At 44.4% G+C, this 24,778-nt stretch overlaps 1 protein-coding gene across 1 annotated transcript in view; it reads right to left on the reverse strand.

Moving 5' to 3' along the window:
• The window catches only part of SGCA (sarcoglycan alpha), a 210,861-nt gene extending 186,849 nt beyond the window's left edge, over positions 1 to 24,012 (reverse strand). The window contains exons 1-2 of the mRNA XM_078645240.1: positions 23,949 to 24,012; positions 6,112 to 6,234 (exon numbers count right to left, since the gene is read on the reverse strand). Coding sequence (XP_078501366.1) covers positions 6,112 to 6,234; positions 23,949 to 23,985 — 160 coding nt within the window. The 5' untranslated portion in view covers positions 23,986 to 24,012. The remainder of the gene's footprint in view (positions 1 to 6,111; positions 6,235 to 23,948) is intronic.
• Positions 24,013 to 24,778: the final 766 nt, after the last annotated feature.

Genomic DNA, 24,778 nt, shown 5'->3' on the forward strand with positions numbered 1-24,778 from the left:
ACACAATGTAGGAACTGGTCGCCATAGTGCCATGTTGTCCTCACAGAGATGGTGTTTGTCTGGCTTTGTTAGGGTTTACCAACACTGTGATGTGTGTTAAGCATGCCCACGCACACTCACAAGCTCACCTGTGCAGCTGATGCATTTATCAACCAAGCTATCTTGCTGCAATTGGGACCTGTGACCTGTAGATTACACACAGACCACTGTGGCAGGCGCGTAACTTCCTTAGGTATCTCAGTGAGAGTGGATTCTGTAACTTGCGGCTGACACCATTTCTATGGCATATACTCAACACAATAAGGTACTTATTGACAGCTTTTCTAGGGTTGATTTTATACAGCACACTGATACTTCAGTGCTTTGATAGATCTGAGGTTTTCCGAATGTTGTCCTTTCAGAGTAATATCCTCCCTCCTTGTGACATCTCTATACTCTCCCCTAGGACTTCCATCTTCTAGAAAACTCTCTTCAATTATACATTCATAATTAGGATCCATCCTCTGTTCTTGCCCTATCATCCAGTCCTATTGGTCCTACATAGGTCAGGTTTTACAGCTTACTCTACGTTTGGATTTACCGTTAACATCAGCCATCATTCTTCTGCATGATTTACGAGCTCTACCACACCTTCTCAAACCACAATGTCGTCTTTTATGTATCGCTCTAACCACAGCTAAAATGTGCATACTACGGCAATGGAAATCCCCGACTCCACCCTTTCTGGAATCTTGGCTGGTGGCTATGATCCAAACTGCCTCTTATGAAAGAATTATTTACAATTTGCATGATCAGACACAATCATTTAATCAAATATGGGCTCCCTTTTTGCAATTGAATAATCCTTCTATGATAGACAATTCAGGTCGCTCCATAGTGGATTCCACTGTATCATAACTTGTTCTCTCTTCTTATTTTACTCTCGCTTCTGCTTTTCTTCTCTTTTTCCCTTTTCTCACCTTTACTCTCAAAGACTTGCATACCAACAATGAGAACATGGATTAAATCTCCATACATCTAATTTCCTCCACTTTCTTCCTTTTTATCTTTGGTTAATTTCCCTATATAATTTTCTATACTATACGTTCTATTCTTTTATATTTTATTACATTACCACTTTTTCTTTATTATTCTTCCTTTCTTTCTACTCACATTTTCTGTTTTTCTCCCACTTACTCGATTGCAAATGTATGCTTCACCTTGTAAAACGTTCTTGATCTTTTTTGCTTTAAATTTACTCTCTATTTCACCCTAAGTTACTAGAGTTTTTCTATCAAAAAGCTTATTGTTTTATTCACAACAGAATTGCTTTATCCTGCTCACATTTTATTATAGTATTATTTGTATTTTAAAAAGATATGGTCTTCATTCTTATGAATTCATATATTTAATTTGTTATGCCTTAATTCCAATGTAATTTATGTTACCATATTGAACATTTCTGTATTTTATTGATTTTATTGTATTATATTTAATAAATGCCAATAAAAAATTTCAACACATAATTAGATCCACGCATCGATCCCAATGCTCAATGTACCATCTTTTTTAGTTCATTAAGCTGTAGTGTAGGTTGGGAAATGTTCTTCTCACAACCTCTGAATCTCACCGACTAAGCTGTACCCCTGCCTGTAGCATACACAAGTCATTTACCTTTGTGAAACCTGCCATCTTGATGGGGATTAGCAATGAGCTTTATCTCTCAGTGACCCCTGGACAGGCCAGATCTGGAGGTATCACACATTCATGGATGTGCAAAGTTATTGTGGGCAACTATGTGCAGAGCCTTGCATGGTGAGAGTCCCATGTGCGTCGCAGACTCTGCTGTAGAAAGAGTTGTGTCCACGGCAGCATGTGTATCATCCTGCTTTGCACAATTAATACATGAGTGCACACTTTCTACATGCTAGTATGTGTACGTAATATATTGGTTTACTTTTGTAATGTACTGGTGTGTGTGTGTTATATATTGGTTTGAGTGTACAATATATTGGTTTGAAACCATTACATGCTGATTTGCCTCCATAAAGTTTTGGCTTCCTTTCATTACTTGCTGGCTTGCATGACTACCATTGTAAGTTGCATGCATAATGTACTGATAGAATCCACAATTCGGTGGTTCTCATGCATAACAAAATGGTTTGTAAACAAAATACACGTGTTTGTTGAAGCAAAATACTATTTTCTAAGCATCTCTAATAATATGTGCAGGTATGTGTAGTTTTGTATGCACTTTGCATACCATTTGTTGCCCTTGCGAATTGGGCTAGTGAAGTAACAATAAACGCCTTGGAGTTTACAATTCAAAGTCTGTGCATGATACATTGGTTTGCTTGCACTGCAATATGTTTTGACTCAGTATGGATTGGAGAAAATGTCAGGAAGGCGGAAAGTCTCTGAAATCTGGAGGCTTAATTTTATCATACTCTGAGGAAAGTTACTTCCTGTGAAACAATGTTGGCCTCGAGAAGTACATTCCTTGGATCGTTTACTTGTATTATTTGTTGACAACTGAAAGATTATGTTTTTAAAAATAATGTTTTACGTTTTAAACTAATTTGGGGTACTTATTGTGTGTTTTAGAACATTGGGAAATAGCTTTTAAACTTATTTTATGCTTTATATTCCATCTTTTAGTGGTATTGAAACCAGATCGATAGAAAAAGCTGAAACAGCACCTTCAGATAGCTCACATCAAATGTTTACATAAAAACACATTTCATGGCTTACACCTATTCTTCCTCGGTTTAGCCAGTTCTTCTACTTTTACAGTCTCAAAAGTTGTTTAGGTATTTTTTTTTAGTTTTTAAAAATGTTCAGAACTATAAAGAGCACACACTAGACTAGTGAAACAGTAAAACAATAAAGCAGCTGTTGTTCAAGATACAATCAATAATTCATTAAGTTTCTATCAAAGAATGGGTAACTTAGAGTCTTCAGGGTAATTGGCTATGACAAGAGGGTAGGAGATCTGCATGTCTAGTAAAAGATTTCTTTAGTCTGGGCTACATGTGTCAGCCTGCGTCCATTTTTTCAAACTTTGCTCCCATCCCTCTAGATACTCTCAGTTTAGGATCGGTTTAACCCTTTGTTATTGTCACCTCCTCGGACAATAGCCATTCATTTACCCCTTCACATGGTTGGTTATCTGGGTGTAAAGCCACACATCTCTGTCCTGCTAGCAATGCATTGTCTGGCATTTAAGACGGTCACACATGGCTAGCCTCTAAGATGGAGGGTCAACAGGTTCAGGGACTACAGCAACTTGGCTTGTTACTTCTGTGGCTCCCATGTCTTCTTCTTAGACTCAGTGTAAATCACGGTCCATCTAAAAGCTGACCCCAGTATTTATAATAGTGCTGAAGAATAGGACAATAGGATCATGTGGTGACTGATATATGATATAGAATAAAATATGTGCAACCCTCCATAAAATGATATTGTAATCATCTTGAACTGTAGGTCACGAAAATGATTAAAACTGTATAATTTTCCACCCAGCTGTTCTTTGGTTGGTTTGTTTTGATTGCTGATGGAACTAGCTAAAAAAAAGTAACCCTTTCTGATGGTTTCTGACGTCACAATGTCTTTAACAGGGTTGCAGCTTTACTTCAAAAACAGGGTATTTGTTACATGCAGGTGTTTTGTATGAAAAGGACTTAGTGTGAGTGTGTGCGTATGTCTGGCACACGAAGTACTGGTTTGTGTGTAGGGAAGGCTGACAGTTGTCAGCCACTTCAATAAGTTGGCTAATGTGTTTATAAAGGGTAGTTGACGTGTTACGGGCATACAAGCCACAGATTTCTAATACTCTATTAGGAAAAAATATATCTTCAACACTTGACCATCTGATAAGACAACAACTCAGTAACAAGGAATTCATCATCTTTGTGCTGGACATTTACATTCTGTAAGTTACCAGCATATCACTAATACAATTTTAATTCTGTTATAAAGAAATGGAAATTTGCACTGAAACGTGCTCCATTTCCAAACGTATGCAAAGAGTATATTGTAAGACTTTCTGAATTTTCGTGAATGAAAAAACTCAATGTGTGTTCTTTGATCTCTCGATCATCAAAGAGCTCCTCGATACCTTGCAATATCCTGTTGAGGTTTCGTAGTAAAATTCAGTCTTTTAGTAGGACAGTGTATAACAATGTCCTTTCTGATTTCATGAGTTCCCTAACATAGAGTTCCTTTCCGGCTATCCCACAAGTGCCATAGTACAGAAATAATTAGAAGGAAACAAATCTGTGCATTCATCAGTGTTCTCCAATTTATAAATATTTAATCGAAATTCCACTGATTAGTGTGCCTGTGGGTATCACACTCTGCTCATGGGTGATGCAAGGCACCAGAGATATCTATTGTGATTTTGATTACACAATTCATTCCATTGGTGTATAGTGTGTACCTGTGCGTTTACACTGAAGACAGGTGAGAGGGCTTTCAGATACAAAGTCACATCCCTTACTGTGCTAATTAGAGCTCTGTCAGTCCATAAAGACCCAAGTGTGCCTACATGTCTATGAAATGAAATCATAACAGGTGTATATTGAGCCTAGCGATCGCAAGAGGTCTCACTGGAGGACTTTCAACACTAAGGACCCATCACAAGTTATGCGGGGATACCACATCGGTGTTCCTGCATACAGATGGCTGAATACAGAGCGTGGTCGTTCTCCAAGAAAGTGTGCCTGCTTTCAGCAGGACACAAGTCCATGTAATAGCTCACGAGTATTCCAACGAAATTCCCACCCACTCCCATCCTGATGCGTCTTGTAACTCCCCTTTACTTCTCATTGTTTCAATTTATTTTGTGTTTCATTCTTTTTTATAACTTCAAATGTATGCTTCGTCTATACTCTCCATTTTCCTTTGGTTTGTCTTCTTTTAATGTCCTTCTCTTTTTCTTATCAAGGGGTAAACCACTGTACCCTCATTTTTTAAGCCTCGGTGCAGACAGCTTTTAGTTGTGTACTATACCAGTCCTTAAAGCGGGCTTTGGGTCAGTCCATTGCTTATGGTTGGCTTTCTTGCCACTATAATTTGATTGCTTCATATTTAATGTCCTAGCTCCCATTCTTGTGTTTGTCCCTCCACCGGAGCATCGTTCTTTTCCCATAATTTCAAAGAGATTACTTGTATCTTTCGACTGTTTACATTCATGGAACTACATTTTTTCATTTGCTTTCAGCACTCCATGGGGGTGAATTTATTTTCTTGCTCTCGTTGTCTCACCCCTGTGTGCTGCTTCTTTCATCCTTCACGCTCTCTGCGGGTTGTTCCTTCACCTCACCTGGTGTCGCAGCAACGGTGCCATACGCCCTAATGCAAGAAAGGACCTTCAGTTCGAGGACTGGTATACAACCTTAAAATGGTACATAAGGCCAACCACTTCATGGGCCCCAGTGACACTGCACCTGCTGCTATATTAATAGCTTTGCCCTGCTTCCCCTCTCCTATGTTGCTTACTCCACCCACCACCCCTTTGTTTATTACCCTGGCTTCCTCTCCCCGACCCCCAAGGTGCTTATCCATTGGCCACCCACTCTCCCTGCTCACAGTCATTTGATGCTTTCACATCATTTTCCCACCAACCATTTCTCTGTTGTTCCCCCACTCCCATCTCTCCTCCATTTTTTTTAAATTTTAGGAGGCATCTATGTATCATCATGCTGTTTTTTTTTTTTTTTTTTTGCCGATGCTGTTCTACATTCAAATAACCATTTCTTTTCATTTTCGTGTTGCTGAGCGGCATTGTCAAAAAGAATTGTAAAGCCACAAGGAGAGATCTGTTGGCTGTGCCTATGCTTGTTTCATCTGCTACTGCTTCTTTTTGTTATTTTTCTTTCCTTTCGCTCTATATTTTTTCTCACAGAGGAATCCCCACCTACCTTCTTTTTTCCTCTTGCTAATCCTGTTTTCCATATTTTATTGTTGTTGCATGTCTTTAAAAAGTTCAATATTTTTCAATTTTATTTGAAATGTCACTTTTGAAGTATTTCATTTCTATGCGATAATTTTGTAGTTTTGAGCAATACCTTGCCATTGAACCCGTCCTGCTCCACCCACCATGTTTATGGACAGGGATGACACCAGACTCACCGTTGTTGGAAGGGAACGCCTTCAGGTAGTAGGTCCTGTCCAGTTCATGGACAAAGAGAATCCCAGCAGAAGGGAAGACATGCCGGTCAGCAGAGGCTAAGAACAGGATGCTGCCAAGGAGGACTGTAAGTAGGAAAAGAGACACTCAATAAGCCTGCTGTATGAGCTATGGACACCAGTGTACAAAGAGGAAATAGAGGCTAAGCACGGCCCATCATTAAGCTAGAAGAAACACTAAGAATCCCTGCACATGGGTTTCAGATAACTTGATTCATCATGCGGGGAAGGTTGTTCTAGAATATTAGAGTCTATTCAGGTGTATTATTTTGATACGTTCCACCCCGCCCCCTAAACCCTCCACCATTTGTTCCCTTGTGGTACCCATCTCATCTTTGTTTGTTGCTTTAGGTGCTGAAGTAGAGGTGTCGGAGGTGGAAGGGGGGATGGGGACGGTGCTGCTTCACCCCCAAAATAACCATGCTAGACTAAACCAGCAATTTAGATGCCTTTATATTTTGTTTGTATCTTGTCACAGAGCCCAAATGTCAGACTGTCTCCTGACACATTGTTGTTTCTTGTTTTTCACATGGAGATTGGGGTTTACTTTTCTTTCTCTGACTGCAAAGTGAGAGGATTTTCTAAAGTGAACTATGTGACAATGTTGCTGAATGTGAGAGGAAAGGCTGTAGGATGTTCATTGTCTTCTAACTCAACAAAACATGAACTGTATAAATATTTCAAAATATATCAGCAGCATGGAAATCACAGATCAGGGTATTTCTTTTGTAATTCTGAAGTGTGATGGAAACAAACATCTTAGTAGGATCAAACCAAATCTAGACACTTTAGTTGGTGTTGTGCAAATGATAACTATTCACTAAAACCCAATTTCCACACATCAACATTTGTGCGCTGTAAAGTTTGATCAGTAAAAGTATGTCTGTGCAAATTTAGTGGTCATTTCAATGGGAAATGTGCTGTCTGTTAATGTATTTGCAACAGTGTGCTTCAACGTGCACCACCTACTGCATTCCATACCTTGACACTCTCCTGCTAAATGGGCGTGGCAACACTGACGGGAGCACCACCACTTTTGTGCTAGTGGCACTATCTAGGAGGCTTTTTTTACCTTCTAAACACCCAGCACAGTCTTGAAGCTGAGGCTAAATAACTAGCTGTGATACTGGTCTAGGGTTTGAACACCAGTGACTAGCTCTCGCTGTGGTTCACGATATTGTCATACTATTGACTAGCTCTGATGGTGATATATGATTTGAACACACCATTCAGTAGTGCTGATATCGGTGCATAATATAGTCTCACCATGATGTTGGTGCAGGAAATGGCAAACCTCTGATATTAATAACTGACGTGTGCATACTATTAAGTAGTGTGACACATCCTCTGGGCATTCTCTTAACTAGCTGTAATACTGAGGCACAAAACGAGGATCCCATGAGCTGGCTTTGCCACTGATGCACGACTTGGGCACAATATTATTCAGCTCTTATATTGGTTCGGGACTTGGTTGTACCATCAGCCAGTATTAATCAATGTGCATTGAGTGAATTCACCAGTTGTTAATTCTTGATGCACGATGGAAGCATTGATATTTGTTCTGCATTGAACTAGAGCATTAATTAGCTCTGATATTCGTGCAAAATATGTGTACACCAGTAATCAGCCCTGATATTGGTGCACAATATGGGTAAACCGTAACTAGCTCTGAAGTGAATACACAACATAGTGATATCATTCACTAGCGACAATGTTGATACGCGCAAACAATAAACTAACTCTGATATTTCTGCAAGATATGGGCACACCATGAACTAGCACTTATTGTGCAAAGTACAGACACATCACTTAACAACTTTGATATTAGTGCAGAATATAGGGTAGGCCACCAAGTATTCTGACATTGGTGCACAATATCACTGCATTATTAAGTAGCTTTGATATTGGTGCACCATACATGCTCATTATTAATTACCACAAAATTCTTCATTCACCGATGCCTCACTATCTGGAACAGAAACTATAGGCCGTCTGTACAATGCTTTTTAGGAGATCGATACAGCCCGTGGCACACACAATGTGCACTCTGTCGACTAGCTGTGGTATTGTTTCAGGATAGCCATACCAATAAGTAGCCATGTTTTGGGTAATGATATGTGCACACTATTAAATAGCTCATATGTCGATGAACAGTGTGGTCACACAACTAACGAGCTCTGACTGGTGCAGGATGAGTGCACGCTATTAACTTGCTCGGATATTTGGGCAAGCTATTAAAACCATTCACTAGCTCTGAGGTTGATGCGCAATACAGGCACAGCATTTACTAGGTACGCCATTCACTGGCTCTGAAACTGATGCTTGCTACAGGCACACCGCTCATTGACTCTGATATTGACTCATGATAGAGGTGCGCCATTTACTAATCTGATGTGGATTCTTGAGGCAGGCACTCTCGTCACGGGATCTGATTATGACGCATTATACAGGCATACCATTAACTAGCTTTGATGACGACTCATGATAGAGGTGCGCCATTTACTAGCTCTGCTGTTGATGCTTGAAACAGGCACTCTCTTCTCCATATCTGAATGATACAGGCACAATGTACTCTGGCTCTAATGTTGACTCATGCTAGAGGGGCACCATTTACTAACTGATGTTGATGCTTGATAAAGGCTCTAACTTCACTGTCTCTGATGATGACACATAATACAGGCACACCATTCAGTGGCTCTAATGTTGACTCATGATTGAGGTGCACATTTATAGCTCTGCTGTTGATGCTGTAGGCAGGCACTCTCTTCACGGGATCTGCATGATACAGGCACACCATTCACTGGCTCTAATGTTGACTCATGATTGAGGTGCTCATTTACTAGCTCCGCTGTTGATGCTGGAGGCAGGCATTCTCTTCACGGGATCTGCATAATACAGGCACACCATTCACTGGCTCTAATGTTGACTCATGATTGAGGTGCTCATTTACTAGCTCCGCTGTTGATGCTGGAGGCAGGCATTCTCTTCACGGGATCTGCATAATACAGGCACACCATTCACTGGCTCTAATGTTGACTCATGATTGAGGTGCTCATTTACTAGCTCCGCTGTTGATGCTGGAGGCAGGCATTCTCTTCACGGGATCTGCATAATACAGGCACACCATTCACTGGCTCTAATGTTGACTCATGATTGAGGTGCTCATTTACTAGCTCCGCTGTTGATGCTGGAGGCAGGCATTCTCTTCACGGGATCTGCATAATACAGGCACACCATTCACTGGCTCTAATGTTGACTCATGATTGAGGTGCTCATTTACTAGCTCCGCTGTTGATGCTGGAGGCAGGCATTCTCTTCACGGGATCTGCATAATACAGGCACACCATTCACTGGCTCTAATGTTGACTCATGATTGAGGTGCACATTTACTAGCTCTGCTGTTGATGCTGGAGGCAGACACTCTCTTCACGGGATCTGCATGATACAGGCACACCATTCACTGGCTCTGATGTTGACTCATGATAGAGGTGCACCATTTACTAGCTCTGATGTTGATGCTTGATAAAGGAGCTCTCCTCACTGGCTCTGATGATGATGCATGCTACAGGTTCACCGTTAACAAGCTCTGATGATGACTTATGACAGAGATACGCATTTACTGGCTCTGATGTTTATGCTTTAATACAGGCACTTTCTTCACGGTCTCTGAATATGACGCAAGATATGGCTGTTGGAAATGGCCCTATCTGCAGGGTCACCCCCAAACTTTTTGCCTTCCTCTTCCCCTTTTTTTGCTGAATTCGTTGTTTTTTACTTTAGGACTCTGGGCATTTTACAACTGCTAACGAGTGCTAAAGTGCTTATATTCACTCCCTAAAACAAGGTTTGATTGACTTATCTACAGCTGGCATATTTAATTTACTTGCAAGTCCCTAGTAAAGTGCACTACAATCTACCAGAGCCTGTAAATTAAATGCTACTAGTGGACCTGCAGCACTGATTGTGCCACCCACTTAAGTAGCCCTTTTAACCATGTCTCAGGCCTGCCACTGCAGAGCCTGTATGTACAGTTTATACTGCCATCTCGACTTGGCATCTAAATCCCCTTGACAACCCTTAAACTCCCCTTTATGTACATATAAGTCACCCCTTAGGTAAGTCCAAGGTAGCCCATAGGGCAGGAAGTTGTGTAAAGAAAAGGTAGGACATGTACTTTTAAGTTTTCCATTTCCTGGTAGTGAAAAACTCTCAAATTCTATTTTCACTATTGTGACGCCCACCTCTCCCATACGTTAACATTGGGGATTCCTCGTACATTTAATAAACTGTGATTCCCAATTGGAAGGAGGAAGTTCTGTCATGCTTAATATTACTGGAATTGTAATGAGTTACTGGAATGAAAAATCTTCTTTAATGGTAAAGTCAAATTTATCATTACAATTTTAAAAACACCACTTTTAGAAATGTAGCATTTTTCTTCTCTTCACCCTATGCGCCTGCAGCCTGTCTCTGATACATGTCTGGGGTGGGTGACAGCTGGACTTTGTGCATTCCCTGTAGACAGCCAAACGTAAAGGGAACTTAGATGTGACTGACGGGCAGGATGGGATGGAAGAGCTGGCCACAGCCACACACAACACCTGAATAGACGGTGTCCTGTCAACACCGGACTGCTTACCCCTTGTAGTGAGTCTGGAGCCAGTGCAAGAAGAGAGGACCTCTGTGTACCTCAAAGCCTCTCTTTGAAGTCTCCCCCTCTTCAAAAGCATCACTGGGTGTAAGAATTCTGACCATACCAACTGAGTACACTACTGGACCTGTGAACGCCTCCGCCAGGAAGAAGGACAGCTGTGCTGCTAAAAGGACTGCCACTCTGCGGGACTGCTGCTCCAGAAGAACTGCTTTCTATTTTACTTCCCTGTTGCCTGCTACCCTCTGTTGAGGAAGGAATGGACCCATCTCACTTGAACCCAGAGTGACTCCAAGGGCATGCTGGCTTGCCCCCTGTTGTAAGTCTCAGGGATATCAGACACTTCTCATCATCCTACAACAGCCAAGTGGTTTCAAACCAGCCCTGGGCCCTTGGAAGTGGGTATAAAGTGCTGTAACTGCCAGAATCCACACATCGACGATATTGCGCCGATCGGAACCGAGGCATCTCCCTTGATGAAACACATCTGCAAGGATTCAATACATCGCTCGCTGACTGCACAGTGAATCGCCTTCATTTCTGACGCATCTACGCATTGCTTGCCAACTGTGCGACACAACACCTTCAGCCTGCAGCTCGACGACAACGCATCACATCTCTGCTGCTCACATCTCTGTTCCGTCAACGACGCAACCAGGTACTTTACAGTGGACAACGGGTGGTCCATCACGTCGGTCCGAACTTTCAGATTTGTCCTGGTCTAACATGACCCGATATCCCTGGTTGGCACTTTAAGCTTTTAAGCACTATAATTTCAGTTAATCTTTAAAAATTCATCTCTCCGGTTATACTTATTGGATTTTTTTAATTTTGGTCTTGTTTTGTTCATAAAATAAAGTGGTGTGGAGTCTTTTTGTGGAGCTTTCACTGATTTGTTTGAAGTGTTGCACAAATACTTTACACATTGCGTCTTAAATTAAGCCTGACTGCTCAGCGTCAAGCTACAATAAGGTGAGCACAGTTCAATTTAGGATGAGTATCTGACTTTACTGTACTAGGATTGTGGTTCCTACTTGGGCAGGGTGCATACCTCTGCCAACCAGAAACCTAATTTCTAACACTAGCTCTGATGTTGACGTATGATTCATCAGGTAAAGCGCCTACAAGGGATTTGTTATATATAGCATTGGAATTAATTAATTGACTTAGTCTTGACTTGCCTTTAACAACAATGATTGTATCACAGAAACACGTAGCAATTATTTCCACATGTATTGATCTTATACAGACATAGAATACCATAAAAACACGGTGTATGTATTCTAAAGAGTTTTATATTATCACAAAATAGATTTCTTGTTGGAGGGTACAAAATCATTACATTGCACAATGAGACCGGAAGTTTAAACCATGTACAAATCAATATTCTTCCTGGTTACAATTGTGAACACCCTTTCTGAACGATAAAAAGAAAGGAGGTGCGATTGTAAACTTTTCGGTCCAATTTGGGCATTTTTCCACTGGGCCATCTTCAGGATTGTTAAAAAAATGGTTGACCCTTCAAAGTATATGGAGATAGAATTTTTAATCCAAGCAATTTAGATGAGTATTGACCATATATGTCGTATATGGTGATTTGTTTTTCCAGGTCAGTAAGAGAAATACACGGGCAACTTGAAGTCAGGATAGTGTATGGAGAAGCCTCGTGGTACTAATATTTTAAGCCACAGAGGAAACCTTTGAGGAATAGAATGTGCATTTTTTTTTAAAACAGCATCCGCTATGCGTCAAGTAGGTCAAAGATGTCTGGCTGAGTTTCACCAAAGAGCAGATCACTTGAAAGACTACTATAATATTCACTGTCCACTGCTAATCTCGTCCCATAATGCTTTGCAGTGCCTTTGGTTGGGATTGTATTTTTGGCCATAACTGTGCTTAGGGTGGTCCTAAGAGGACCACCACCGAATCATTCAGCAAGACGTGCTCTTTGTTTTCAAGGCATCTGCTTGGTTCTCTCCCTAGGTTAGGGAGGATCCCAAAATCATCACCCCTCTCACTGCCTGCTAAATTTTCATTTTCACTTTTGTGAAATGACTGTATTCATTTTAGCATGTAAAGACAGAGATACTTGTTATTTTACCAAAAGTATATGAAGTCTCTGTTTTATTAATTGGGACACCAACAGAGCTTGTTCAACTTCATGGAATTCTGCGTAGTAGTACTCTGCCAACTACGCCCACCCTTACTAAGAGCAAGCTCTGTACGAAAGTAATGCATCCATGGTTTAGGTTTTGATCAATGCATGGGCATCCAACAAATAAAGATAATTAGGATATACCCCTAACCCAGTGTTTAATTTGTGCCGGGGCTTTCCGGTGCTTAGCACCGGCACTTAATTAGCAGGGCCGGGTCTACACGCATTTAGTGCACGTAATTGATTTTAAAGTAATTTACCTCACTACAGCACTTGGCAGTGGCACAATGCAGTGGCATTGTCTGGCGGTGGTGGCCCAGCGGCCGCGGCTCAGTGTTGCCGGCCGCCCAGTGGGTGTGGGACACTGGGCAGGGCTGGATTTGGGCTTCTTCAGGGTTTGGGGCTGTGCGCGGCAGCAGGCGCACATTTTTTCAGAATGCGCGCGCATTTGCTGCATTGCTAAGCCCCACATACCTGCATGGCCGCACCTCACCCACCACCGAGTGCCGAGTCATCGTAGTTCAACGGCCACTAGCAGCAAGTGCGGACGGACGACGTTGTTGAGGCCTGAAGTAGCCACTGCCACCAGTGGATTCTGAGGAGATGGGAGGGCAGTTGGCCCATATACCGAATTGCAGTGCCAATTCTCACAAGTAAGTGTAGTGACAGTGTCACTGTGAGACTCAGCAAAAAACACAGTTGATGGACAGAATGTAGAACAATGTCATACATTCACCCCAGTACAAGGATCTGGGCCTAAATCCATCGTTTTTTTGCACTCCACATCACCCTGGGTTAGACACTGGCTATATGCAAATCAGCTCTGACCCTGTGCCCCATGGGAACAGTCCAGTCCGAACTACCAAGCCATGTCTTTCCCAGACCGGAATCAAGCATCCAAGGACCGGTTTCTGGCTATCAGCCTTCATTCAGCCTGGATAGCTTGACTCCAGTGATGTGGAGAGCCTGGGACTCACGTCTGAGCATCCCCAGCCCACTCGGGGTGAAAATTGCAAAAAACACAGTTGATGGACAGAATGTAGAACAATGTCATACATTCACCCCAGTACATGGATCTGGGCCTAAATCCATCGTTTTTTTGCACTCCACATCACCCTGGGTTAGACACTGGCTATATGCAAATCAGCTCTGACCCTGTGCCCCATGGGAACAGTCCAGTCCGAACTACCAAGCCATGTCTTTCCCAGACCGGAATCAAGCATCCAAGGACCGGTTTCTGGCTATCAGCCTTCATTCAGTCTGGATAGCTTGACTCCAGTGATGTGGAGAGCCTGGGACTCACGTCTGAGCATCCCCAGCCCACTCGGGGTGAAAATTGCAAAAAACACAGTTGATGGACAGAATGTAGAACAATGTCATACATTCACCCCAGTACAAGGATCTGGGCCTAAATCCATCGTTTTTTTGCACTCCACATCACCCTGGGTTAGACACTGGCTATATGCAAATCAGCTCTGACCCTGTGCCCCATGGGAACAGTCCAGTCCGAACTACCAAGCCATGTCTTTCCCAGACCGGAATCAAGCATCCAAGGACCGGTTTCTGGCTATCAGCCTTCATTCAGCCTGGATAGCTTGACTCCAGTGATGTGGAGAGCCTGGGACTCACGTCTGAGCATCCCCAGCCCACTCGGGGTGAAAATTGCAAAAAACACAGTTGATGGACAGAATGTAGAACAATGTCATACATTCACCCCAGTACAAGGATCTGGGCCTAAATCCATCGTTTTTTTGCACTCCACATCACCCTGGGTTAGACACTGGCTATATGCAAATCAGCTCTGACCCTGTGCCCCATGGGAACAGTCCAGTCCGAACTACCAAGCCATGTCTTTCCCAGACCGGAATCAAGCATCCAAGGACCGGTTTCTGGCTATCAGCCTTCATTCAGCCTGGATAGCTTGACTCCAGTGATGTGGAGAGCCTGGGACTCACGTCTGAGCATCCCCAGCCCACTCGGGGTGAAAATTGCAAAAAACACAGTTGATGGACAGAATGTAGAACAATGTCATACATTCACCCCAGTACAAGAATCTGGGCCTAAATCCATCGTTTTTTTGCACTCCACATCACCCTGGGTTAGACACTGGCTATATGCAAATCAGCTCTGACCCTGTGCCCCATGGGAACAGTCCAGTCCGAACTACCAAGCCATGTCTTTCCCAGACCGGAATCAAGCATCCAAGGACCGGTTTCTGGCTATCAGCCTTCATTCAGCCTGGATAGCTTGACTCCAGTGATGTGGAGAGCCTGGGCCTCACGTCTGAGCATCCCCAGCCCACTCGGGGTGAAAATTGCAAAAAACACAGTTGATGGACAGAATGTAGAACAATGTCATACATTCACCCCAGTACAAGGATCTGGGCCTAAATCCATCGTTTTTTTGCACTCCACATCACCCTGGGTTAGACACTGGCTATATGCAAATCAGCTCTGACCCTGTGCCCCATGGGAACAGTCCAGTCCGAACTACCAAGCCATGTCTTTCCCAGACCGGAATCAAGCATCCAAGGACCGGTTTCTGGCTATCAGCCTTCATTCAGCCTGGATAGCTTGACTCCAGTGATGTGGAGAGCCTGGGACTCACGTCTGAGCATCCCCAGCCCACTCGGGGTGAAAATTGCAAAAAACACAGTTGATGGACAGAATGTAGAACAATGTCATACATTCACCCCAGTACAAGGATCTGGGCCTAAATCCATCGTTTTTTTGCACTCCACATCACCCTGGGTTAGACACTGGCTATATGCAAATCAGCTCTGACCCTGTGCCCCATGGGAACAGTCCAGTCCGAACTACCAAGCCATGTCTTTCCCAGACCGGAATCAAGCATCCAAGGACCGGTTTCTGGCTATCAGCCTTCATTCAGCCTGGATAGCTTGACTCCAGTGATGTGGAGAGCCTGGGACTCACGTCTGAGCATCCCCAGCCCACTCGGGGTGAAAATTGCAAAAAACACAGTTGATGGACAGAATGTAGAACAATGTCATACATTCACCCCAGTACAAGGATCTGGGCCTAAATCCATCGTTTTTTTGCACTCCACATCACCCTGGGTTAGACACTGGCTATATGCAAATCAGCTCTGACCCTGTGCCCCATGGGAACAGTCCAGTCCGAACTACCAAGCCATGTCTTTCCCAGACCGGAATCAAGCATCCAAGGACCGGTTTCTGGCTATCAGCCTTCATTCAGCCTGGATAGCTTGACTCCAGTGATGTGGAGAGCCTGGGACTCACGTCTGAGCATCCCCAGCCCACTCGGGGTGAAAATTGCAAAAAACACAGTTGATGGACAGAATGTAGAACAATGTCATACATTCACCCCAGTAAAAGGATCTGGGCCTAAATCCATCGTTTTTTTGCACTCCACATCACCCTGGGTTAGACACTGGCTATATGCAAATCAGCTCTGACCCTGTGCCCCATGGGAACAGTCCAGTCCGAACTACCAAGCCATGTCTTTCCCAGACCGGAATCAAGCATCCAAGGACCGGTTTCTGGCTATCAGCCTTCATTCAGCCTGGATAGCTTGACTCCAGTGATGTGGAGAGCCTGGGACTCACGTCTGAGCATCCCCAGCCCACTCGGGGTGAAAATTGCAAAAAACACAGTTGATGGACAGAATGTAGAACAATGTCATACATTCACCCCAGTACAAGGATCTGGGCCTAAATCCATCGTTTTTTTGCACTCCACATCACCCTGGGTTAGACACTGGCTATATGCAAATCAGCTCTGACCCTGTGCCCCATGGGAACAGTCCAGTCCGAACTACCAAGCCATGTCTTTCCCAGACCGGAATCAAGCATCCAAGGACCGGTTTCTGGCTATCAGCCTTCATTCAGCCTGGATAGCTTGACTCCAGTGATGTGGAGAGCCTGGGACTCACGTCTGAGCATCCCCAGCCCACTCGGGGTGAAAATTGCAAAAAACACAGTTGATGGACAGAATGTAGAACAATGTCATACATTCACCCCAGTACAAGGATCTGGGCCTAAATCCATCGTTTTTTTGCACTCCACATCACCCTGGGTTAGACACTGGCTATATGCAAATCAGCTCTGACCCTGTGCCCCATGGGAACAGTCCAGTCCGAACTACCAAGCCATGTGATGGACAGAATGTAGAACAATGTCATACATTCACCCCAGTACAAGGATCTGGGCCTAAATCCATCGTTTTTTTGCACTCCACATCACCCTGGGTTAGACACTGGCTATATGCAAATCAGCTCTGACCCTGTGCCCCATGGGAACAGTCCAGTCCGAACTACCAAGCCATGTCTTTCCCAGACCGGAATCAAGCATCCAAGGACCGGTTTCTGGCTATCAGCCTTCATTCAGCCTGGATAGCTTGACTCCAGTGATGTGGAGAGCCTGGGACTCACGTCTGAGCATCCCCAGCCCACTCAGGGTGAAAATTGCAAAAAACACAGTTGATGGACAGAATGTAGAACAATGTCATACATTCACCCCAGTACAAGGATCTGGGCCTAAATCCATCGTTTTTTTGCACTCCACATCACCCTGGGTTAGACACTGGCTATATGCAAATCAGCTCTGACCCTGTGCCCCATGGGAACAGTCCAGTCCGAACTACCAAGTCATGTCTTTCCCAGACCGGAATCAAGCATCCAAGGACCGGTTTCTGGCTATCAGCCTTCATTCAGCCTGGATAGCTTGACTCCAGTGATGTGGAGAGCCTGGGACTCACGTCTGAGCATCCCCAGCCCACTCGGGGTGAAAATTGCAAAAAACACAGTTGATGGACAGAATGTAGAACAATGTCATACATTCACCCCAGTACAAGGATCTGGGCCTAAATCCATCGTTTTTTTGCACTCCACATCACCCTGGGTTAGACACTGGCTATATGCAAATCAGCTCTGACCCTGTGCCCCATGGGAACAGTCCAGTCCGATGCTTGATTCCGGTCTGGGAAAGATATGGCTTGGTAGTTCGGACTGGACTGTTCCCATGAGGCACAGGGTCAGAGCTGATTTGCATATAGCCAGTGTCTAACCCAGGGTGGTGTGGAGTGCAAAAAACGATGGATTTAGGCCCAGATCCTTGTACTGGGGTGAATGTATGACATTGTTCTACATTCTGTCCATCAACTGTGTTTTTTGCAATTTCACCCTGAGTGTGCTGGGGATGCTCAGACGTGAGTCCCAGGCTCTCCACACCACTGGAGTCAAGCTATCCAGGCTGATGAAGGCTGATAGCCAGAAACCGGTCCTTGGATGCTTGATTCCGGTCTGGGAAAGATATGGCTTGGTAGTTCGGACTGGACTGTTCCCATGAGGCACAGGGTCAGAGCTGATTTGCATATAGCCAGTGTCTAACCCAGGGTGGTGTGGAGTGCAAAAAACGATGGATTTAGGCCCAGATCCTTGTACTGGGGTGAATGTATGACATTGTTCTACATTCTGTCCATCAACTGTGTTTTTTGCAATTTCACCCTGAGTGTGCTGGGGATGCTCAGACGTGAGTCCCAGGCTCTCCACACCACTGGAGTCAAGCTATCCAGGCTGATGAAGGCTGATAGCCAGAAACCGGTCCTTGGATGCTTGATTCGGGTCTGGGAAAGATATGGCTTGGTAGTTCGGACTGGACTGTTCCCATGAGGCACAGGGTCAGAGCTGATTTGCATATAGCCAGTGTCTAACCCAGGGTGGTGTGGAGTGCAAAAAACGATGGATTTAGGCCCAGATCCTTGTACTGGGGTGAATGTATGACATTGTTCTACATTCTGTCCATCAACTGTGTTTTTTGCAATTTCACTGTGAGACTCAGCAGCAGAGTGGTAATCCACTTATTAGTTTCTTAGCGGCAGCGCGATCAGCTGCCTGCGGGTCGGTGCCTGAACTGGAGTCTCATATCTTGCTTGCATGGTTCATGTAAGAGAAAATGAGACTCCAGTCCAGACACCAACCCGCAGGTAGCTGATCACACTCAGCCGCTAAGAAGCTAACTGAAACTCTCTGTAGGTCAGATGAACCCCCCTCAGTGCCATCGGCCTCTTGGTAGTGCCAGTGCGGGGTCGGGGGGACTCAGGAAGCCCGATCAGTTGCCGGGAGGACGTGACATCCTAGTCCCCAGGTCTCTCTCTTTTCATGCCTTGGTGTGGCAACCAGCTGAGCCCCCCCTCATAAGCCCTCTTGACATCTGAGCTCAGGGGGCTAGTGGGCCACTTCAGCAATACACGTTGTTGGGTGCGGCCACTGGCCACATAGTGAGGGCACGAGGTCCTCATTTAGGGAGCGCACTGGATTCTTAGATAGCGGCTAAGTGCCAATTATCAGGTCATGTAGATTCAATCTGCGCTCCCAGTCTCAGCCCCACCGAATTGCATGAACAATGTAAAACAGGAAATGAGACCCCAGTCCAGACACTGACCCACAGGCAGCTGATCCCGCCGCCACTAAAATGCTAATTTGTGAATTAACACTTGGCTGCCATGAGTCTCACAGTTTATTTAAAACAGTCAGAAAACCAGACTTCAGTCCAGACAGGTTCTGAGACCTTCCATATATCGTCTTTTTAGAATGTTTTCCCGTTCATGCTTTGCAGCTACACACAAGCATTCATGCATATCCAATTAAAAAGCCAACTCGTTATTTCACCTTCTCTGTTCTCAACTTGTCTGTAAACATAAAAAAAACGATTAAAGTTTATAATTGATTCAGAATACAAAGAAAATGGCACGTTTCCAGGATGAAAAGCAGGGTAAATACAACTGACCACACGCCAATACATATTTAGAGTTATCATTGTTTTTAACTAATTGTTTCAAAAATGCGAGATGTTTGGTAAAAATAAATATTTAAAAGCATTATTTCAATGAAATATCTTTTGGTCTTAATGCTTTTGATTTGTAATTTTCAATAGTTGTATTTTATTTTGGCTCCTTGCGAATGCACTCTGTTTCCCCTGAAGGGGTTGCCTTGCAGAGGCACAGGAAAGGCCAGGCTGTCTCTGCTGTAATGACAAATGCACAGTAAACAAACCCTCCTAATGAGGTGACATTTGTGCCGAAGGTGGCTTTGAGTGTTGCATGGTATGGGAGGGGGATACACTGCTTGTGATGGTCCGTGCAGGGGCTTCTCAGCAGAGTTTGATCATTTCATATAGAGGGTGAGGTTCGTGGTTCTGCTTATGTCCACCCATGGGAGATCTACCCTGTTTTTGTGGGGTGTGGGGGTGAGGGGGTTATGGATGATGAGGCTCATTTGCAGGCAGTATGGTCTCTCGCATCCTGTTTGGTACAGTCAGGTCCCACAGTGCCCTTGCATTTCTGGTGCTTTGCTGCAGTTTTAAGATATTCTTAAAGTTTCTCGTGCCTCAAATGGGTGTAATTTGTGATATTCATATGTTTCCCTCATTTTCATTGCTTGACTTTGCTTGTGAGAAAGTGTCACTGCTAGTCATTGAAATGTCACTCATCCACCAGAAAGAGTGTCAATAATAAGTTGTTCTTTCGGTGCACCACTGATGCTTCTTTTTCCTAGGTTGTAATTTGTTTGTTTGATTTGTCTCAAAAGCATACATTGCTTGCCATTCAAAGATGTTTTTGATGGCTAATGGGGTGCTTTTGTTTGAGTGTGGTTAGATTTTCTGATATATTCTTTTACATGGGAGTTGACGTCAGTGATGTGTTCAATGTTTTCCAGTGCCTGGCTGAGGTGGGCCCCTAGAACTTTTTGGCTTATTTGTTAGGAGTTTTTTTCAGGATCTTCTTTGGACATTTTTGGATAGTGTGATATGGGTTCACGTGTTTTATATTAAAAGGGAGAGGCAATAATAGGGCCGTTGAGATTGATGTTCTGTGCAAAAGTTAGATGAAAGGGACAAAGATGACTGTAGTGTTTTTCTGGCTTTGTGGGAGGTGGGTGTTAGTGGGTCAATGAAAGTTGAATTTCTTCACATGAAAATTGATGTTGCAGGAACACTTCTTGTTTTTCTTTCCCCTCTTAGTGCTGAAGTCACCATGGATGTTATTTTCTGTGGAGAACATTTGGCTGTCCATGAAATATTAAATGAAGTGCTTTGAGAAATCAACTCTGTTTTCTAGGAGAATGTTAGATGATTTTAAGGTATGTTCTTTTGGGTGGCAAGGTTCTGAGGTTGATTTTGAGTCCTTTGAAGAAAAATTCAAGGTTGCGGACTTTTTGATGATGTGTTGTGAGTAAGTGGGTGGAGCCAGTGGAGGAAGTGGGTGGAGCCAGCAAAAAGTAGGTGTGGCCTCCGACAAACATTTCAGCACCTGCACTTCATATTTTACAAATCAAACACTGCCCTAACCATTTGTATACTTTATCTGGACCCCTGAAATTGTCCAGGAAATCTAATATTTAGGAGCTTCCGTAAAGAGTGGAACCTGCCCTGGTGACATTGGCCTACCAAGGTGAGAAAACCACAAAAGATGAAGCATGCCACCATTTGGTGGGTGAGTTTTTTTTCTAAATATTATTAATATTCCTGTGGGAGTAGGTACCATAGACAATTGAGAATGAAGGTCTGGTCCTTCACATTCTTTGGTGTAGTAGTTTGCGTTACATGGGAGTACATGTGAAAGCCTTATGTAACCTCTTATACTCTCTGTTTCGTGTTAGTGGATCTCTTTAGGACCTCTGCCTGTGACCAGCACTGGGGGCCAAGGCCTGCTAATCTCCCTGCTGTGTGAGAGGGCATCACCCAGGGAAACCAAGACTACCTGTTTTGGAGCCTGGTGCACCAGCACCTACCTGCTTGCCAAGACCAGTGTGCCCTGTGAGGAAGAGTAGAGCATTAGAGGGAGAAAGGCCCAATGGGGAGCTGTGCTGCTATGAGGAGATGGCTGTGCGTTGAACGAGACAACAATCAGCTAATTGCCCATGTGCAGGATCAGTTTGGCGACCCTTGTATGCCAGGAGACGACTGCTGAGAACTTAGCCATGAATCAAGTGCTGTGCCAGAGTGTTACACCTGTACTGCCTTGTTGCGGTGACCCCCATATGCCAGGAGGGGCCACTGTGGAAGTAATTGTTGCAGACAAAGTACCAAGACCTGTGCAGGTCTTTGTGATGACCAAATATACCAGGTGGAATAATGGCTGTGCAGTGAAGACGGACACCTTGCAAGCGGGTACAGTGGCAACCCTTTATGCCAGAAGGGGCTGCCGGTACCAGGTACTGCTAAGTTCATGACATCGCCTGGAAAACTGAAGCTGCGACCAGCGGGTCGAAAAAAAGCACCAAGACATGCTCCTGACTTGTGCCCTGGTCTCTGGAGTATGTTGAGGGGACATCACTCTGTCACCTGGAACTAGTCCGGAGCATGGGGTCAACACACCCAAGCGAAGAAGCGCTGAACTTACTGCACCAACAGAAACCAGGTGCACCTCTGGTCGCTGTTGGAGCTGCTGTGCAGCTGAGGAAGAGCCTGTGTCTGCCAGGTGCTGCTATATGACCCACAAGCAAACAGACTAGATCAAACAGGACTGCAGCATTGCAAGTACCCACGGTTGGGGCACCCGCTGAACTGTTAAACACTTTGTTGCTGCTGGAGATGGTAAGACTTGATCCGGGCCTGCCCACTGCCTCACTGCTAAAGGAGGCGGGTCCCAAGACATCAGGAGTAGAAGGCTTCAACCACCAGAGCTGGGCACAGTAGACCCCGCGTGCCCCGTGGCCCTTTGAAAGGGGTTCTGACAAAGTGGGGAAAAGCATACCTATGGGATGTGAAAATAAAACAGAGAGGGGCAACAGTAGGCTGTGAGTGGTCAAATGAGGAAAGAACAGAGGTCAAAGTGGGCAAGATCTATTTGGAACAACCTTCTCAAGCTTCATTCATTTTAACAAAACAGTTCTCACTTATTTTGATGCAAAATACCTGTTCCCAAACGGTTACCACCAACCTTGAGTGGCCTAAGTCTGAAAGGGAGGGAGAGTGTCTCCTTTACCCTGAAATGAGAAAAGGCACAGACAGCTGAAGAAGAAACACACCTACTCGCCAGGGTGTCTGACCGGGAAGAAATGTAAATGTGTGCTACAAACCTAGGAGCCTGTGTATGGCTTTAATTGATGGCATCCTCTGATACTTCCTTGTTACAATGAGTTATTCTTTTTCGATGTCCTGTAAGGTTCTTACCAGTTCTGAAATAGATCCTTTTAATGAAAACCTATTAATCACAAGTGTGTACTAAGCATGGTCTGAGTACATATACCTAATATTATTTTTTTTTAAAGCACTGTAGTACTGAATTTTTTTGCGAAAGAGTGGTATATGGCAACCTATCTTATACAATGTGCTTTTTTTTTTTAATGACTCACGTATTCTCAGTGCTTTGCGTCACAGGTTGACACCTCATAGCAATATGAAGACGTGTCACTATTCCATAGTACACCAACCAGGATTCAAACCAGTAAACCTCCTGTTACACCCACAGACATCTGAAGTGATCGCTTTAACCAACTGATCCATCCAACTGCATTCCACAAAGATTAGTTTAATTCGAATTAATGTTTTGTTTATAGTGTTCACTTTATATTTTACATCCAGTTACATGCAGGAGGCAAATAAAACAATGTCAGATTATAATTTTTGTTATTTTTAGCCATGTCTCTGACCCCACCCCCACACACAGTGACCCCGCCCCATAGACCTACGGGTGACGATTCTCATACTTTTCAGTGCATTTCAACAGCTGGGAAAGAAGGACAGTCGGGGAGAAAGAGCTCGAGCCATGACGTAGATTGAGCGTCCTCAGTGTGGCTGAGGAGCCGCGTCTCGCGCCATGCTGTGACACAAGGGGCTTTATTTAGATTTTGGCATCTGCTCACATATAAAAGTTTCATGTTTTTCGCCGTACGCCGCTGAGTTCCGCGGGTGGGGCGCAGAGAGCAGGGGTGTGGGGTTAATGTAAAGGCAAGCAAGGGGCACACAATCTGCATTAAACCCGGGGGTACTTGCCTGTCAGGAGGGGCGTCCACAGCCTCAGAGCTGACATCTTTCCTGGAGCGGTGAGAGCGGCTATGTATGGGACAGGGTCTGAGTGACAGGGACAGCCGGGGCGGGCGGTGTGGGGGGAGCGCGGGCCGTGGTCCAGGAAGCCTCCACCTGACTGACTCCCAGAGCGATTTGGTCTGCGGATGTGTGTCCTGACTGACCCTCTGGGCCTTTCATTGTAGTAGCGGCCGTCTCGTTTATTCGCGTCTCTTCTGTGTCACCACCTCCTCCTGGAAACGGAAACCTGTACCTGCGGCAATCGTAAACTTCGTGAATATTTACTGTTTTGGGACGAGGAGGGGGCACGTGGGGCATAGTGGGGAGGTTGCCCAACTTACCCTGCACCAGAGCATCTGCTGGGAACCGTGTTACACCCGTCAGGGTAGGAGACCCCTCCCTGTTTGTACTGGATATACTTTATTCGATAAAAAGTTTCATCATAAAAGTATGCAATTTATACAATACAATTACAATTAAAAGAATAAGAAACAAGAACCCAGCAATCCTAGAATACATACATCTTTACATACTACCCAAATCTAAAATCCTTGAAATATACATTAAAAACAAGTGCAAAAAGGCCATGAAAACTTCCTGCCGGGGGGGGGGGGGGAGGGGGGGGGGGCATCTGGCAATTAAGTTGTGTGGGGGGTGGGCTTAACTCTCCTCATACGTATCTGCAATGTGCTACCCAAGTATTTAGCTATCCCACACACCATGGCAGTAGAAGATGTGTCGGTGCAGAGGGCCCGTAGGGCCATTTTGTGACATCTGAGGCCCAGTCCCTCGCATAA

The sequence above is a fragment of the Lissotriton helveticus genome, chromosome 5_1 (genome assembly GCF_964261635.1).
Source record: "Lissotriton helveticus chromosome 5_1, aLisHel1.1, whole genome shotgun sequence".
Taxonomy (NCBI): domain Eukaryota; kingdom Metazoa; phylum Chordata; class Amphibia; order Caudata; family Salamandridae; genus Lissotriton; species Lissotriton helveticus.